This window comes from Pleurodeles waltl, chromosome 1_2, assembly GCF_031143425.1.
Source record: "Pleurodeles waltl isolate 20211129_DDA chromosome 1_2, aPleWal1.hap1.20221129, whole genome shotgun sequence".
NCBI classification, from domain to species: Eukaryota; Metazoa; Chordata; class Amphibia; order Caudata; family Salamandridae; genus Pleurodeles; species Pleurodeles waltl.
In genome coordinates, this window is record NC_090437.1 from 17,902,717 (window position 1) to 17,920,809 (window position 18,093).

At 48.4% G+C, this 18,093-nt stretch overlaps 1 protein-coding gene across 1 annotated transcript in view; it reads right to left on the minus strand.

Moving 5' to 3' along the window:
- LOC138296500 (poly [ADP-ribose] polymerase tankyrase-1) overlaps positions 1-18,093 on the minus strand; it is a 734,848-nt gene that overhangs the window by 139,692 nt on the left and 577,063 nt on the right. Inside the window, exon 20 of the mRNA XM_069235671.1 lies at positions 3,981-4,078. Coding sequence (XP_069091772.1) covers positions 3,981-4,078 — 98 coding nt within the window. The remainder of the gene's footprint in view (positions 1-3,980; positions 4,079-18,093) is intronic.

An 18,093-nucleotide genomic window follows, 5' to 3' on the forward strand; every position in this document is an offset into this window, starting at 1 on the left:
CCCTGCACGCCGTCAGGTGGTGTTGGCTGGCTCCGTGTCAATCGCCTGCTTCATGGTTGCCGGATATGATGTCATGGGACCTTTATAGGCATCACGCTGACGTCAGCTTCTTTTCATTCATGACTTTCCACGCCAGAAGCGTGGAGCCATGAATAACACTGACCAAGGTGCGTCAAAAACTAGGGCCCTAAAAGGGGAGTCCCTGTCCCAAGAAATCAGTTCGCAGAGTGGGGGGGAGGGGAGGTGGGTTGGTAAGGAATCTGCAACTAGAGTATGTCTCTACCAGATAAGGAGTTACCAAAGGTAAGTAACTTGTTCATCTTAGAGATTTCTACTTGCAGATTCCTTACCTTAGAATAGATACCCAAGCAATATCATCCCTGGAGGAGGGTCTGCTATGATGTCCTGCAGAACCGAATGGGCAAAGTACCCGTCACTTTGGACCTGACTGTCCAGGCAGCAGTGTTTGGTGAACGTGTGCCAAGGATGCCCACATTGCTGCCTGACAGATGTCCAGGACTGGAACTACGCATGTTGAGTGGTTACAGCAGTTGCACTGGTAGAGTGAGCTTGCAAACCCTTTTGGGGTTGCTTTTTAGTCGAAGCGCAGCACATTTTAATGCAAAGAACGGCCCATCTGGCAATGGTGCACTTCTGCACTACACATCCTTTCTTTGCGTCCACATACTCAACAGAGTTCATCATCCACCTGTAATTCTTTGGTACGATCAAGGTAGAACTTAAACGTTCTTTTTGGGTCAGGGTGGTGGAGTCTCTCCTCTTCCTTAGAAGGATGTTTGAGTGCGTTAAAAGGCAATGTGATGGATTGGCCTACATGAAAGCGCGTGACAACATTGTCAAAAACAAAGCCCTGGTTCAAAGCACCACTTTGTCAGGATAGATGGAAAGGTAGGTTTCATAGGTGACAATGCTTTGCAGCTTGCTCACACTGTAGGCAGATGTAATGGCCACAAGGAAGGCTGTTTTTAATGTTAGAAACGGGAGAGGACAATTGTGAAGCAGCTCTAAAGCAGCACACATGAAAAATGTCAGAACCATATTCAAATCTCATTGGGCCATGATGAATGGTGATGGAGGAAACATATGGGTAAGACCCTTAAGGAATCTACTAAATATAGGAACTTAAAGATAATTGGTCAGGTAATATCAGAAATGCAGAGATAGCAGACAAATAACCTTTGAAGGTGCCCAAAGCAGAGCGCTGCTGGACCAAAGAAAGTATAAACAAGAGGATCTCGGAAAGAGGGACAGAGAGGGTGGTCAACAGACTTGCATGTGCACCATGGCACAAATTTAACAGGTGTATACCGTTTTGGTGGAGGAACGCCTGTCTGCCAAGATAACATCTCATACTTCAGGCGGAAGGTCAAAAGATGTCAAATGCCGCTGTTCAATCTCCACAAAAGAAGGCGGAGACTGAACAGGTTTGGGTGGAGAACCTTTGCCTGCTGCCGTGACAGAAGATCGCCCCAAAAGGGCAGTCTGATCGGAGGATCAATGGCCGTGCTCAATAGCTCGGTATACCAGACTCTTCCTGCCCAGTCCAGAGCCACAAGGATTACTTTGGCTTGGTCGTTCTTGACCTTCTTGAGAACTCTTGGCAGAAGTGGTATGGGCGGAAAGGCATACAGGAGGCCCATGCTCTACTTGAGATTAAAAGAATCACCAAGCGAGTGCTGCCTGGGAAACTCCAACACACAAAACTGCTGACAATGCGCATTCTCTGTGGAAGGAGGTACTGGGGCTATTCGGAGCTTGAAGATTCCTTTGGAGCAGGAGACAACAAGCCTTGGTAGCTGCAACAGTTGCGGTGCACAGGGGTACTATCCCGCAAGGACAGGCAGGGGCTCACCATCTCCTGAGTTGGACAGCTGGCAGAGGACCACTCCAAACCACCACCTGTGATGCAGGATCCATGCGGTTACAGAGGAGAGCAGATCCATGCAGCCAGACATCGTTGCTGTATGTGCCTGCAGATGCAGGAGCGTGTCTCCTCACACCATGGGAGATTCCTTCTTGGTGCTGCGTAAGTCTTGAGGACCCCAGAGGATGCACAGCCGGTGAAATATTACAGCTGCTGTCCAGTTTCGCTCGAGAGCAGTGACCGAGGGGAAGAGCAACTTACATTTTGTGTCCACAGAGCAGAATCAGTTCTGATCACTGGAAACTGACCGCCAGTGCTGCTTGACAGAAATGGCCTGCACCATAGGGTGCTGCCGCATCCTTCAGTAGCGGCCTGACTTGTCTCTCCAGGATCCAGGTTTGGGAGCGGCTGAGTAGTGGGAACTCAAGGCAGTGCAGAACACTTCCACACTGTCAGAACACTTAAGACTGAAACTGGGCCTTTGGGACCCCAGGGATTCGCTGCTGAATGTATTGCGGGACCATAGACACTTTTGACTGAAATCCTAAAGAGTTTAAAGGGAACTCTAGGGTACAGCCTAAGAGCGTACATTCTCGGATGTGGCCACCAGTGAATCGGAAATAACCCTGAACACAGAACACGAAATAGGGTGGGGCAGGGATTTGCCTGAGAACTAATAGAACCCCAACCTCAAAGGGGATTGTGTTGTTGCTGCTGAATGTTGTATTCTTTTTCAAGTGTAGAGTTAGAAATAAAATATAACTTTTTCTTAAAAAGCAAGCATTTGGCTTAACAGTGATTTATTGTTTGTACTGTCTGAACTTTGAGTTATTAGTCTTGTTAACTGACCTCTATCTATATCAATCCCCGAGGGTGCCTTGACTGCCCGACCAGAGCTAGCACTGAGACTCAAGTGCAGCAGGCGTGCTTGGCCCATTTGAGCGGGCTCCATAGTAGGTTGGGCCCGGTGACATCAGAAGTAAAAGGCCTCAACCACCACTGTTAGGCCCAGTAGCTCATGCATGCCCTGTGGCCCTCAAAGGGGCTCGGACATGGCAGCAGACAGTGGGGCACCTTATGTTTAGAAGTCAAAGATGACTTTTATGCAAAATGGTGAACCACATAAGCAATGGAGAACATATGCTTGGAAATTGACTTCAGCAGCATGTTCATAGATCAGACGAAGGATTTATGTAGGGAAAGAGTAGAGGACTCTCAGGAGTAGGGAAAGAGGTCCTTGCACATTTTGTTAGGGACTAGTTTATGATACTGGGTAAAAGGGAGGAAGCTGTAGCTGACTCTGGGGAGGGAACTGTGGAAGCTTGTCTGCCAGAATGGGCCACTGGTGAACTTAATATGGCAGTAGCGTCTGTCGTGTTTACAGCAACTGCTCCAAAGAGTCTGTGCCTGATAGTGATCAAAACAGCAACCTTATATGCCAAAGAGGGCTGCTGTTATCACTGTGGCCAAATGTTCAGGTCGTGGCCTGGACAAAAGAATTACTGCCTTGACCAGCAGGTCTAGGCCACCAACTGAGCCCGACTGTTCCCCGGAGGATTGCAGGGCACTGCACCCTCACAGGAGCTTTAGGCAGGAGACAGAACTCCCAAAGCCAAACCCGTTTTGGGAACAGCAACCTACCTCTGCTGTGTGAGGAACAGGGTTCTGACAACCTTATTCTAGAGGAGCACCCTTTGCGTGGCTTAGAGATTGTTGAAAGATATATACATTCCATGGTAGTTTTATGGGATGCTGTGATCACCATGGAATGCACGGCACTGAACAATATGGAAATGTTTGTTACAAATGGTGCCTTAATTAACATGCTCCTGGTTGAAGGCAATATTAAGGGACCCTGTGAATTTCACCTATTACTTTAAGTGGAAGAAAGGTTTGCGACAAATTATATTTGCCCCAAGCTCACTGTATTACTGGAGGATGGGTACAGACTGGCAGTCAAAATAATGAAAAAAGGAGAGGGACTATCTGCAGGTAGTTCAATTTAAGAGAATACAGAATCAAAATGGTGAATTTCAAACTCAATATTTTTCATTACTAACTGAAAGGAACCCATTAACAGCAACAATCTTTTTACCTCCTCCTCCACTGACTGGTGCTCCTTATCATCGGGTGCAAGGTCTAACAGAATAGTCCCCTGACTAACACAGTGAAACGTCAAATAAGGGTTGGTGCCTGAAATTTAGAAGGCAAAACGACAGATTAGTACAATTCAAGAACTCAAAAGAAACAATCACAACAAGATTTAATTAGAAGACATGTAAATGATGGCATGAGCAAAGGAAAATAAAAGAGACTGAACGCAAAATAAGTATCAGTAAGATACCATTATTTCTAATGCACTTCTACATCATAAATTGCGTTCATGGGGACACTTAGTACTTTTCCATGACTTTTTAAATCTCTCAATGGCCAAATTATATGCCCAACACAAGAACTGTACAAACTACTATGCACAGTAGATAGGCACTTGTGAGGAAATGGGTTGTATTATATAGTGTGGTTACGTGACCTCAACATGTAATACACTTACCAATCCCTATAGGACCCTTAAGTTTTGTTTGTCAAATCTTCAGTGTAGAAACATGGCCTGGTGTGCGGTGTTTGCACCTCATACCAGGTCCAGGCATCCCCTATTAGTTAGTCAGACAGTGTCTAGGAAGCCAGGTAACTCTAGTGGCAGCTGTGGTGAGCAGCCAAGATGTATCTAAAGCACTTGCAATATCACAGCAGTCACAAAGTAACTTATCAGACATGAAAGGACCCACACAGCGTTGCAAAATCAAAAGGTACTTTATTACAGTAACACTGAACTAGATTACTTATAGGCAGTCCCCCAACTGGTGGTTAGTACACACTATAAATACACAGTAAGTATTAGGAATTAGCATAGAAAAACAACAAGCATTGCCAAGAAAAAGCAGAAAATAGCTAGGGACGTATTGGGCGAGGGGGGGGGGGGGGGGGGGGGGGGAAACCATATACTAAAATAATGGAATGTGAAGTTAAAGTCCCCATCCAAGGATGTGAAATAGTTAGAAGGCAGCTGGGAGATAGGTGAACCCCAGCGACCAGGAGAGCAGAGATAAGTTACCAGGTCTTCTCAAAGACTAACAAGGGGACTTGGAAAAGGGAGACTGCAAGACCAGGACCAGACCAGTGGAACCCAACGGTGGATTCTGGAAGAAGAGGACCTGCAGGAAAATAGGAGAGTCCGGGCCGTGCAGGAGTGTCCAGTGGGACAGGAGACACTACCCAACTGTAGGAAGCTGGCTCTGTATATACTATATCAAAATAAGATATAGTGTGCACAGAGTCCAGGGGTTCCCCAAGAAGCTTGACAGAGGCAATAATAGATAATACTAATGCTCTATTTGTGGTAGTGTGGTTGAGCAGTTAGGCTTATCAGAGGGTAGTGTTAAGCATTTGTTACAGAGACCAGCAGTGAAAACGTGCGTGCACCTTCTCAAGCAGGCTGCAATGGCAGGCCTGCAGACAGTTTGCATTGGCTCCCATGGGTGGCATAATAGATGCTGCAGCCCATGGGGGACTCCTGGTGTACCAATGCCCTGGATACCTAAGTACCATATACTAGGGACTTAAAGGGGTACGCCACCATGCCAATTGTGGGGTGTAAAGGGAACCAAAGCAACCACATTTAGAGGAGAGTGTACAAACACTAGGGTCCTGGTTAGCAGGATCTCAGTGAAAACAGTATAAACACACTGATAAACAGGTAAAATGTGGGGGTAACCATACCAAAAAGAGTAACTTTCCTACATTCAGCTCAACGCCAGGTAGTTGTGGCTCTGAGCAAAAAGGCTTACACATAGGAACAAGTTTAGAGCATTGTTCCAAATGAAGAAGAAATCAACAAGACTCCAAAGAAATCCACCACCAATTCATCAAAATAGACTGCATTTTTATTTATTTCTAGACAATACAATGAAAAAGATCCGCCTGAGAGTTCCAGAGATATAGAATTTACAAGGTATAGTAAATCAAGTATTTCACTCAACTGCAAACAAGCACTGGCAATTAAACTAATTTGACAATTAGAAACCTTCAACTAAGTTGTAATGCAATCACTTGGAGTCACTTTAGGTGACTAACACAAGTAGGCAGACAGTCAGGGAGACCAGCAAGGTTGTCAGAAAAAGTTACCTCAGCAGATGAAGTAGTCTTCAGTCAGTTCCAAGCACTTTTGGCCTTTGTCCTATGGAAGTGGTCCTAGTGCAAGAAATGAAGGATGCTGAAAATGCTCAGAAATACTATGGATGTGATGCGGCGAAAGGGGTCTTGCTCCAACTGCACCTCGGTTCACACAGGTTCAATGTCCCTTGAAGTCCTCTCAGGACTGGCAGAAGTTCAGTCGGCCAGTATACCGGTCACAGGCCAATCCTCCCTTTGCTGATAACTCATCCTCTGGAGGTCCCAGATGCACTCCGACAACACTTCCAGACTAAGCAAACTCATGTGCAACTTTGTGCGTCGGGTAGAAGACTTTGGGCTACCAACTTGTCCCAGCAGGCTTCTTCAGCTGTTGTGTGTCCCTGTGCTGCGAACAGAAGGCCAGTCAGCTGGCCTTTGGAGTCTCTTGACTGGGCTCTGGAGACTACAGCTCTTCGAGCAGGACAAAGCAGGCACAGTTCCTCTCCTTTTGCTAGCCATCAGGTGGCAGAAGTTCAGTCGGCCAGTATACCGGTCACAGGCCAATCCTCCCTTTGCTGATAACTCATCCTCTGGAGGTCCCAGATGCACTCCGACAACACTCCCAGACTAAGCAAACTCATGTGCAACTTTGTGCGTCGGGTAGAATACTTTGGGCTACCAACTTGTCCCAGCAGGCTTCTTCAGCTGTTGTGTGTCCCTGTGCTGCGAACAGAAGGCCAGTCAGCTGGCCTTTGGAGTCTCTTGACTGGGCTCATCGAGCAGGACAAAGCAGGCACAGTTCCTCTCCTTTTGCTAGCCATCAGGTGCAGTCCACATTAGTGCAGCCTCTTTGTTGGTTCCACAGTGCAGTACTTCCTTGGTCCTTCTTCCAGTTCAGTCAAGATCTGAGGCTTACCTTAATTAAGAAGGGTTACCTTAATTAAAAAGGTTCTGGATAAAAGCCACTGCTACATCCTTTTTTATATCTACATCAATGCAATAATGCTTGACAAAAGTAAGTGTAGGTTATCATGTAGCAGCCTTGAAAATTACTTTGAAAGAAAATCCTGCAAAAACAGCCACAGAGGCTGCCATCGCTCTTGTGGAATGAGCTCTTACTGACCTTGGTAGTTTTTTTCATGAGGTCATAAGATTCTGCAATGGAGCAAACTATTGAAGCTGGCTCTATATATACTATACAAAGTAGGGTATAGTGTGCACAGAGTCAAGTGTGATCCCCAGAGGCTTTGCAGAGGCTAAAGTACATAATACTAATGCTCTCTTTTGTGGTAATGTGGTTGAGTAAAATATACGCCATGTTATGCGTGTACTGGACATAGGTCACTTCCTATGTCCAGCTACATAATGATAACTCCGAACCTAGGCATGTTTGGTAATAAACATATCTGAATCATACCCCAATACTGTTGCCAGTTTTAGAAGTATGATTTTGTGCACTGTGGGGATCCATAGAGGACCCCGAGCATTGCTTCTACCAGCCTTCTGGGGTTTTCCGGGCAGCCCAAGCTACTGCCACCCCTTAGACAGGTTTCAGCCCTCCTGATGCTTGAACAGCTCAGGAGAGGTGTTACATGGCTTGGGAGTGGTAGCTTCCCCAAGCCACTGGTATGCTCTGAAGGGCACATTTGGTGCCCTGTCCATAAACCAGTCTTCACCGGTTCAGGGACCTCCAGTTCCTGCTCTGGCACGAAACTGGACAATGGAAAGGGGAATGACCACTCCCCTGTCCATCACCACCCCAGGGTTGGTGGCCAGAGTGCCTCCAGAGGGTCCCTGGGTTCTGCCATCTTGAATCCAAGGTTGACAAGGACCTCTGGGAGCATCTGAGTGGCCAGGTCAGACAGGGGACTTCAGAGCACCCTCCTGATAGGGGGTCACCTGGCTAGGTGACCAATCGCCCTTTCAGAGCTATTTAGGGTCTCTCTCTTGGGTGGGTCCTCTGATTCGTTTGCAAAATTCCAGCAGGCTCTTCTGTAACCTCTACTTCGACTTCTAGCCACTGGAACCGCGACTGGACCCTCCAGGAACCGTCAATCTGCATCCACGACGAAGACTCCGCTTGCAACATTGTTTCCACAGCTCCTTCCAGCTTCTGCAACATTTCCCCGGGTGTGCATCCTCTGAGGGAAGCAAGTCTTCAGTCAGCATGAGAAGGAAGAAGGAATCACCCTTCGAGTGAAGGAGTCACTCCCCTGCACCTGCAGGCACCTACAGCAATGATGTCCTGCTGAGGGGATCTGCTCTCCTCTGGAACCGCGTGGATCCTGCATAACAGGTGGTGGTTTGGAGTGGTCCCCTTGGTCCTCTCTGCCAGCTGTCCAACTTGGGAGACAGTGGGCCCTTGTCTCTCCTTGCAGGACAATACCCCTGTGCACCGAGACTCTTGCAGCTACCAATGCATGTTGTCTCCTGCTCCAAGGGATCTTCAGGCTCCCAGTAGCCAGGCCCCCAGTAGCCAGGCCCCCAGTAGCCAGGTCCCCAGTAGCCAGGTCCCCAGTAGCCAGGTCCCCAGTAGCCAGGTCCCCAGTAGCCAGGTCCCCAGTAGCCAGGTCCCCAGTAGCCAGGTCCCCAGTAGCCAGGTCCCCAGTAGCCAGGTCCCCAGCACTTCTGCCTGCCAAGCAGTCTTCTCTCTGCTACTCCAGCGGTGTGGGACTCCATCAAGGTGTGCTGATTCTGCTTCACTATGACTTACTGTGGGTTGTTTGTGGGGGCTTCGACTGCTTCTGTTGGCCCGGACTCCCCTCCAAGGGTCGAGCTCCCTGGACCTTGCTGGTCCTCTTCAGCCTTGCAACTCTTCTTTTGCTCCTCTTCCATTTGCCAAGGCTTCTGGTGGTTTTCCTACACCACTGACCATCTGCGACATAACGACCAACGTGTGACACTATCTGCACCGCTCCAAGGACTCCTCTGCAACTCCTCGGCTCCACAGATGGTATTCTTCCCCCATCAACATGGATCTTCATCCACAGAAGGGTGGGTAGTAGCTCCTGCCACCACTTGACACTCCACTGTGGGGACTGGACTCTGTCCCCTTCTTTTGCAGGTACTCTTCTACCGGAAACCACCTTTGGTTTCTTCTAGTCTGCTCCTGTTCTTGCACAATCCTTTCTCCAAATCCTCTTGTTAGTCCTTGGGAAGACCAGGTACTTACCTCTGCTCTCATGGTCACTGGGGGTCACTCAGGTACTCGCCTCTTGGGGTTCCTAGTTCTCCCAGCTCCCCCCTCTAACAACTTCATATCCTTGGGTGGGGGAATTCACATACCACTGTTAGAATACGGTTTGGCCCTCCCCTAGGGTCCTCACTATTTTCTACAATTCTTGCCAATGCTTGTTGTTTCTATGCTAATTTCTGATTGCTATTGGGTATCTATATAGTGTGCACTTACCTCGAGTTGGGGGGACTGCCTATATGCATTCTAGTGTTGTGTTACTATAATAAAGTATATTTATTTTTGCAACACAGTGTGGTTCTTTCATGTGTGATAAGTTGCTGTGTGACTACTGTGGTATTGCATAAGCTTTGCATGTCTCTTAGATACGTCTTGGCTGCTCACCCGCAGCTACCTCGAGAGCGCCCTGGCTTCCTAGACACTGCCTCCGTACACTAATAGGGGTTGCCTGCACCTGGTATAAGGTGCCAACGCCACAGATGTCCACCACAAACCAGGTCAGCTTCCTACAATCATCACTAGGAAGGTCATTTTGGTGGTAAGGAGCCTGAGAGGACAGTTATGCAGCGGCTTCAAAGGAGCTCACATGAAAAATGTGAGTACGAGACTTAGGTCCCACTGAGGCATGATAAAGGGTGAAAGTGGAAACATGTTGGATACTTTTAAAAAAAACTACTTACAACAGGGGACATAGGATGGCAGACCTGGCAACCTCAGAAAGGCTGAGATGGCATAAAGACATCCCTTTAAGGTGCCCAGAACAGAGCCCTGTTGGGCAAGAGAAAGAATAAACAGAAGGATCTAAGAATGTGGGGCAGAAAGAGACACCTGGCAGCCAAGGAAACAATGCAGGCTTTGGGTGGTAAATTGAAAGATTCCAACTGTTGCCCCTCAATCTCTATGCATAAAGCCAAAGCATTTGCAGGCTTGGGTGGAGAATTCTCCCCTCCTACTGTGACAGAAGATCCTCCCCTGATGCTGTGTCAACTGGAACTTCAGACCCCAGTGCAGCGTCCACATATGCCAGCGATCGTGTCACAAGCAGGATGGAGGAGGCCATGAGGCCAACCAGCTTCAGAGTCAGTCTCACCAAAACCCAGGACAGAGACTGAAACATCGGTTTCATACCCAAAATCCTGGACTCGCTGTTCGGGAGTATAAGCCTGAAACTGCACTGTGTTCAGAACAGCTCCAATGAAAGGAGCGTCTGAGGAGTCCGACTTCAGCACATTGAACCCCAGTGAGTGTAGGAGGTCCACCGCAGTCTCAAGGTGGGAGAAGACTGATTGGGGTGAGCCAGTCTTCAATAGTCAGTCAAAGATTGGGAAAGAGTAGTACACTGGTGACGTCTATGGGCAGGCATGACAGGAATGTGGAAATATGCGTTCTACTAGACCAACACTACCACCTTGTAAGGAAATGCCTCCTTGGCATGATTACCCCCTGACTTTTTGCCTTTGCTGATGCTATGTTTTGAATTGAAAGTGTGCTGAGGCCTGCTAACCAGGCCCCAGCACCGGTGTTCTTTCCCTAACCTGTACTTTTGATTCCACAATTGGCACACCCTGGCATCCAGGTAAGTCCCTTGTAACTGGTACCAAGGGCCCTGATGCCAGGGAAGGTCTCTAAGGGCTGCAGCATATCGTATGCCACCCTGGGGACCCCGCACTCAGCACAGACACACTGCTTGCCAGCTTGTGTGTGCTGGTGAGAACAAAACAAGTAAGTCGACATGGCACTCCCCTCAGGGTGCCATGCCAACCTCACACTGCCTATGCAGTATAGATAAGTCACCCCTCTAGTAGGCCTTACAGCCCTAAGGCAGGGTGCACTATACCATGGGTGAGGGCACCAGTGCATGAGCACTGTGCCCCTACAGTGTCTAAGCCAAACCTTAGACATTGTAAGTGCAGGGTAGCCATAAGAGTATATGGTCTGGGAGTCTGTCAAACACGGACTCCACAGCACCATAATGGCTACACTGAAAACTGGGAAGTTTGGTATCAAACTTCTCAGCACAATAAATGCACACTGATGCCAGTGTACATTTTATTGTAAAATACACCCTAGAGGGCACCTTAGAGGTGCCCCTTGAAACCTTAACCGACTATCTGTGTAGGCTGACTGGTTCCAGCAGCCTGCCACAACCGAGACATGTTGCTGGCCCCATGGGGAGAGTGCCTTTGTCACTCTGAGGCCAGTAACAAAGCCTGCACTGGGTGGAGATGCTAACACCTCCCCCAGGCAGGAGCTGTAACACCTGGCGGTGAGCCTCAAAGGCTCACCCCTTTGTTCCAGCACCGCAGGACACTCCAGCTAGTGGAGTTGCCCGCCCTCTCCGGCCACGGCCCCCACTTTTGGCGGCAAGGCCGGAGGAAATAATGAGAACAACAAGGAGGAGTCACTGGCCAGTCAGGGCAGCCCCTAAGGTGTCCTGAGCTGAAGTGACTAACTTTTAGAAATCCTCCATCTTGCAGATGGAGGATTCCCCCAATAGGATTAGGGATGTGACCCCCTCACCTTGTGAGGAGGCACAAAGAGGGTGTACCCACCCTCAGGGCTAGTAGCCATTGGCTACTAACCCCCCAGACCTAAACACGCCCTTAAATTTTGTATTTAAGTGCTCCCCTGAACCTAAGAATTTAGATTCCTGCAACTTACCGAAGAAGAAGACTGCTGAGCTGAAAACCCCTGCAGAAGAAGAAAGAAGACACCAACTGCTTTGGCCCCAGTCCTACCGGCCTGTCTCCTGCCTTCTAAAGAAACCTGCTCCAGCGACACTTTCTCCAGGACCAGCGACCTCTGAATCCTCAGAGGACTGCCCTGCTTCACGAGGAACAAGAAACTCCCGAGGACAGCGGTCCTGCTCCAAAAAGACTGCAACTTTGTTTCAGAGGAGCAGATTTAAAGACCCCTGCAATCCCCGCAAGAAGCGTGAGACTTGCAACACTGCACCCGGCGACCCAGACTCGACTGGTGGAGAAACAACACCTCAGGGAGGACCCTCCGGCGACTCCAAGACTGTGAGTAACCAAAGTTGTCCCCCCTGAGCCCCTACAGCGACGCCTGCAGATGGAATCCTGAGGCTCCCCCTGACCGCGACTGCCTAACTCTAAAATCCCGACGGCTGGAAAAGACCCTGCACCCGCAGCCCCCAGCACCTGAAGGATCGGAACTTCAGTGCAGGAGTGACCCCCAGGAGGCCCTCTCCCTTGCCCAGGTGGTGGCTACCCCGAGGAGCCCCCCCCTTGCCTGCCTGCACCGCTGAAGAGACCCCTTGGTCTCCCATTGATTTACATTGCGAACCCGACGCTTGTTTGCACACTGCACCCGGCCGCCCCCGCGCTGCTGAGGGTGTACTTTCTGTGTGGACTTGTGTCCCCCCCGGTGCCCTACAAAATTCCCCTGGTCTACCCTCCGAAGACGCGGGTACTTACCTGCTGGCAGACCGGAACCGGGGCACCCCCTTCTCTCCATTGAAGCCTATGCGTTTTGGGCACCACTTTGAACTCTGCACCGGACCGGCCCTGAGCTGCTGGTGTGGTGACTTTGGGGTTGCTCTGAACCCCCAACGGTGGGCTACCTTGGACCCCAATCTTAACCTCGTAGGTGGTTTACTTACCTGCAAAAACTAACATTACTTTACCTCCCCCAGGAACTGTGAAAATTGCACTGTGTCCACTTTTAAAACAGCTTATTGTGTTTTATGTAAAAAGTATATATGCTACTGTGATTATCCAAAGTTCCTAAAGTACTTACCTGCAATACCTTTCAAATGAGATATTACATGTAGAATGTGAACCTGTGGTTCTTAAAATAAACTAAGAAAATATATTTTTCTATAACAAAACCTATTGGCCTGGATTTGTCTCTGAGTGTGTGTTCCTCATTTATTGCCTGTGTGTATGTACAACAAATGCTTAACACTACTCCTTTGATAAGCCTACTGCTCGACCACACTCCCACAAAATAGAGCATTAGTATTATCTCTTTTTGCCACTATCTTACCTCTAAGGGGAACCCTTGGACTCTGTGCATGCTATTCCTTACTTTGAAATAGCACATACAGAGCCAACTTCCTACATTGGTGGATCAGCGGTGGGGTACAAGACTTTGCATTTGCTGGACTACTCATCCAATACCTGATCACACGACAAATTCCAAAAATTGTCATTAGAAATTGATTTTTTGCAATTTGAAATTTTTCTAAATTCTTTAAAGTCCTGCTAGGGCCTTGTGTTAGTCCCTGTTAGCATTTCTTTTAGAGTTTAAAAGTTTGGTAAAAGTTTGAATTAGATTCTAGAACTAGTTTTTAGATTCTTAAAAAGTATTCCAACTTTTAGAAGCATAATGTCTAGTGCAGAGATGAATGTGGTGGAACTCGACACCACACCTTACCTCCATCTTAAGATGAGGGAGCTAAGGTCACTCTGTAAAATAAAGAAAATAGTAATGGGCCCCAGACCTTCCAAACTACAGCTCCAGGAGCTGTTGGCAGAGTTTGAAAAGGCCAACCCCTCTGAGGATGGCAACACAGAGGATGATGATAGTGACTTGGAGGGTGATTCCCCCCTACCAGTCCTATCTAGGGAAGACAGGGCCTCTCAAGCCCTGACTCCAAGCATAATAGTCAGAGATGCTGGCTCCCTCATAGGAGGGACCAACCTCTCTGAAATCACTGAGGATAACTCCAGTGAAGAGGACATCCAGTTAGCCAGGATGGCCAAAAGATTGGCTTTGGAAAGACAGATCCTAGCCATAGAAAGGGAAAGACAAGAGATGGGCCTAGGACCCATCAATGGTTGCAGCAACATAAATAGGGTCAGAGATTCTCCTGACATGTTGCAAATCCCTAAAGGGATTGTAACTAAATATGTAGATGGTGATGACATCACCAAATGGTTCACAGCTTTTGAGAGGGCTTGTGTAACCAGAAAAGTGAACAAATCTCACTGGGGTGCTCTCCTTTGGGAAATGTTCACAGGAAAGTGTAGGGATAGATTCCTCACACTCTCTGGAAAAGATGCAGAATCTTATGACCTCATGAAGGGTACCCTGATTGAGGGCTTTGGATTCTCCACTGAGTATAGGATTAGATTCAGGGGGGCTCAAAAATCCTCGAGCCAGACCTAGGTTGACTTTGTAGACTACTCAGTAAAAACACTAGATGGTTGGATTCAAGGCAGTGGTGTAAGTAATTATGATGGGCTGTACAATTTATTTGTGAAAGAACACCTATTAAGTAATTGTTTCAATGATAAACTGCATCAGCATCTGGTAGACCTAGGACCAATTTCTCCCCAAGAATTGGGAAAGAAGGCGGACCATTGGGTCAAGACTAGGGTGTCCAAAACTTCCACAGGGGGTGACCAAAAGAAAGGGGTCACAAAACCTCCCCAGGGGAAAGGTGGTGAGACAGCCAAAAACAAAAATAGTAAAGAGTCTTCTACAGGCCCCCAAAAACCTGCACAGGAGGGTGGGCCCAGAGCCTCTTCACAAAACAATCCTGGGTACAAGGGTAAAAACTTTGATCCCAAAAAGGCCTGGTGTCGTAGCTGTAGTCAGTCTGGACACCAAACTGGAGACAAGGCCTGTCCCAAGAAAGATACCACTTCTAACTCCACTCCAGCTAAAACTGGAATGGCCAGTCTCCAAGTGGGATCAACAGTGTGCCCAGAGCAAATCAGGTGTCACACTGAAGCTACATTGGTCTCTGAGGGTGGGGTGGATTTAGCCACACTGGCTGCCTGGCCCCCTAACATGCAAAAATACAGGCAGCAGCTCTTAATTAATGGGACAAGTGTAGAGGGCCTGAGGGATACAGGTGCCAGTGTCACTATGGTGACTGAGAAACTGGTTTCCCCTGGCCAATACCTGACTGGACAAACCTATCCAGTCACCAATGCTGACAATCAAACTAAAGTACATCCCATGGCAATGGTAACTTTAGAGTGGGGAGGGGTCAATGGCCTGAAACAGGTGGTGGTCTCCTCAAATATCCCAGTAGACTGTTTGCTTGGAAATGACCTGGAGTCCTCAGCATGGGCTGAGGTAGAACTGAAAACCCATGCAGCCATGCTGGGTATCCCTGAACTGGTGTGTGTCAAGACAAGGGCACAGTGCAAGGCACAGGGTGAAAAAGTAGAGCTGGAGTCTGGAAGAAAGGCCCAGCCTTGCTGGGAAACCAGCTGCAATACAACAAGAAAAAGAGAACCTCTCTTCTCAGGAAGAAGTTCTGCCCTCTGAGGGAACTGAGCCTATGGAGCTGGAACCTTATCAGGTTGAGCTCTTGGGCCCAGGGGGACCCTCAAGGGAAGAGTTGTGTATGGGACAAGAAACCTGTCCCTCTCTTGAAGGCCTTAGGCAGCAAGCTGCTGAAGAGTCCAATGGCAAGAAAAATGGAACACATAGGGTCTATTGGGAAGATGGACTCCTGTACACTGAGGCAAGAGATCCAAAACCTGGTGCCACTAGGAGAGTGGTGGTGCCTCAGGGGTTCAGAGAGTTTATTCTGACCTTAGCCCATGATATTCCCCTTGCTGGGCATTTGGGACAAACCAAGACATGGGAGAGGTTAGTCAACCACTTCTACTGGCCCAACATGTCCCAGAAGGTTAAGGAGTTTTGCACCTCCTGTACCACCTGTCAAGCCAGTGGTAAGACAGGTGGACATCCAAAGGCCCCCCTCATTCCACTTCCAGTGGTGGGGGTCCCCTTTGAAAGAGTGGGTGTGGACATAGTGGGTCCACTGGAACCTCCCACAGCCTCAGGAAATATGTACATCCTAGTAGTAGTGGATCATGCTACTAGGTATCCTGAAGCTATTCCCCTTAGGTCGACTACTGCCCCCGCAGTAGCCAAGGCCCTCATTGGTATCTTTACCAGAGTGGGCTTCCCTAAGGAGGTGGTGTCTGACAGAGGTACCAACTTCATGTCAGCATACCTGAAACACATGTGGAATGAGTGTGGAGTGACTTATAAATTCACTACACCCTATCATCCACAAACTAATGGCCTTGTTGAGAGATTCAACAAGACATTAAAGGGCATGATCATGGGGCTCCCAGAAAAACTCAAAAGGAGATGGGATGTCCTCTTGCCATGTCTGCTTTTCGCTTACAGAGAGGTGCCTCAGAAGGGAGTAGGGTTCTCACCCTTTGAACTTCTGTTTGGCCACCCTGTAAGGGGACCACTAGCTCTTGTGAAAGAAGGCTGGGAGAGACCTCTTCATGAGCCTAAACAAGACATAGTGGACTATGCACTTGGCCTTCGCTCAAGGATGGCAGAGTACATGGAAAAGGCAAGCAAAAACCTTGAAGCCAGCCAACAGCTCCAGAAGTTTTGGTATGACCAAAAGGCTGCACTGGTTGAATTTCAACCAGGGCAGAAAGTCTGGGTTTTGGAGCCTGTGGCTCCCAGGGCCCTTCAGGACAAATGGAGTGGCCCTTACCCAGTACTAGACAGGAAGAGTCAGGTCACCTACCTGGTAGACCTGGGCACAAGCAGGAGCCCCAAGAGGGTGATCCATGTGAACCGCCTTAAGCTCTTCCATGACAGGGCTGATGTAAATCTGTTAATGGTAACAGATGAGGATCAGGAAGCTGAGAGTGAGACTCTCCCTGATCTTCTGTCATCAGACCCTAAAGATGGCTCAGTAGATGGAGTGATCTATTCAGACACCCTCTCTGGCCAACAGCAAGCTGACTGTAGGAAGGTCCTGCAACAGTTTGCTGAGCTCTTTTCCCTAACCCCTGGTCAGACACACTTGTGTACCCATGATGTGGACACAGGAGACAGCATGCCTGTCAAAAACAAAATATTCAGACAGTCTGATCAAGTTAAGGAAAGCATCAAGGTGGAAGTGCACAAGATGCTGGAATTGGGAGTAATTGAGTACTCTGACAGCCCCTGGGCTAGCCCAGTGGTCTTAGTCCCCAAACCTCACACCAAAGATGGAAAGAGAGAGATGAGGTTTTGTGTGGACTACAGAGGACTTAATTCTGTCACCAAGACAGATGCCCATCCCATTCCTAGAGCTGATAAGCTGATTGATAAATTAGGGGCTGCCAAATTCTTAAGTACCTTTGACTTAACAGCAGGGTACTGGCAAATCAAAATGGCCCCTGGAGCAAAAGAAAAGACAGCATTCTCCACACCTGATGGGCATTATCAGTTCACTGTTATGCCCTTTGGTTTAAAGAATGCCCCTGCCACCTTCCAAAGGTTGGTGAATCAAGTCCTTGCTGGCTTGCAGTCCTTTAGTGCAGCTTATCTTGACGATATTGCTGTCTTTAGCTCCAACTGGCAGGATCACCTGGTCCACCTGAAGAAGGTTTTGAAGGCTCTGCAATCTGCAGGCCTCTCTATCAAGGCATCCAAATGCCAGATAGGGCAGGGAACTGTGGTTTACTTGGGACACCTTGTAGGTGGAGGCCAAGTTCGGCCACTCCAGCCTAAGATCCAGACTATTCTGGACTGGGCAGCTCCAAAAACCCAGACTCAAGTCAGGGCATTCCTTGGCTTGACTGGGTACTATAGGAGGTTTGTGAAGGGATATGGATCCATTGTGAAAGCCCTCACAGAACTCACCTCCAAGAAAATGCCCAAAAAGGTAAACTGGACTGTAGAATGCCAACAGGCCTTTGACACCCTTAAACAAGCTATGTGCACAGCACCAGTTCTAAAAGCTCCAGATTACTCCAAGCAGTTCATTGTGCAGACAGATGCCTTTGAACATGGGATAGGGGCAGTTTTGTCCCAAACAAATGATGATGGCCTTGACCAGCCTGTTGCTTTCATTAGCAGGAGGTTACTCCCCAGGGAGCAGCGTTGGAGTGCCATTGAG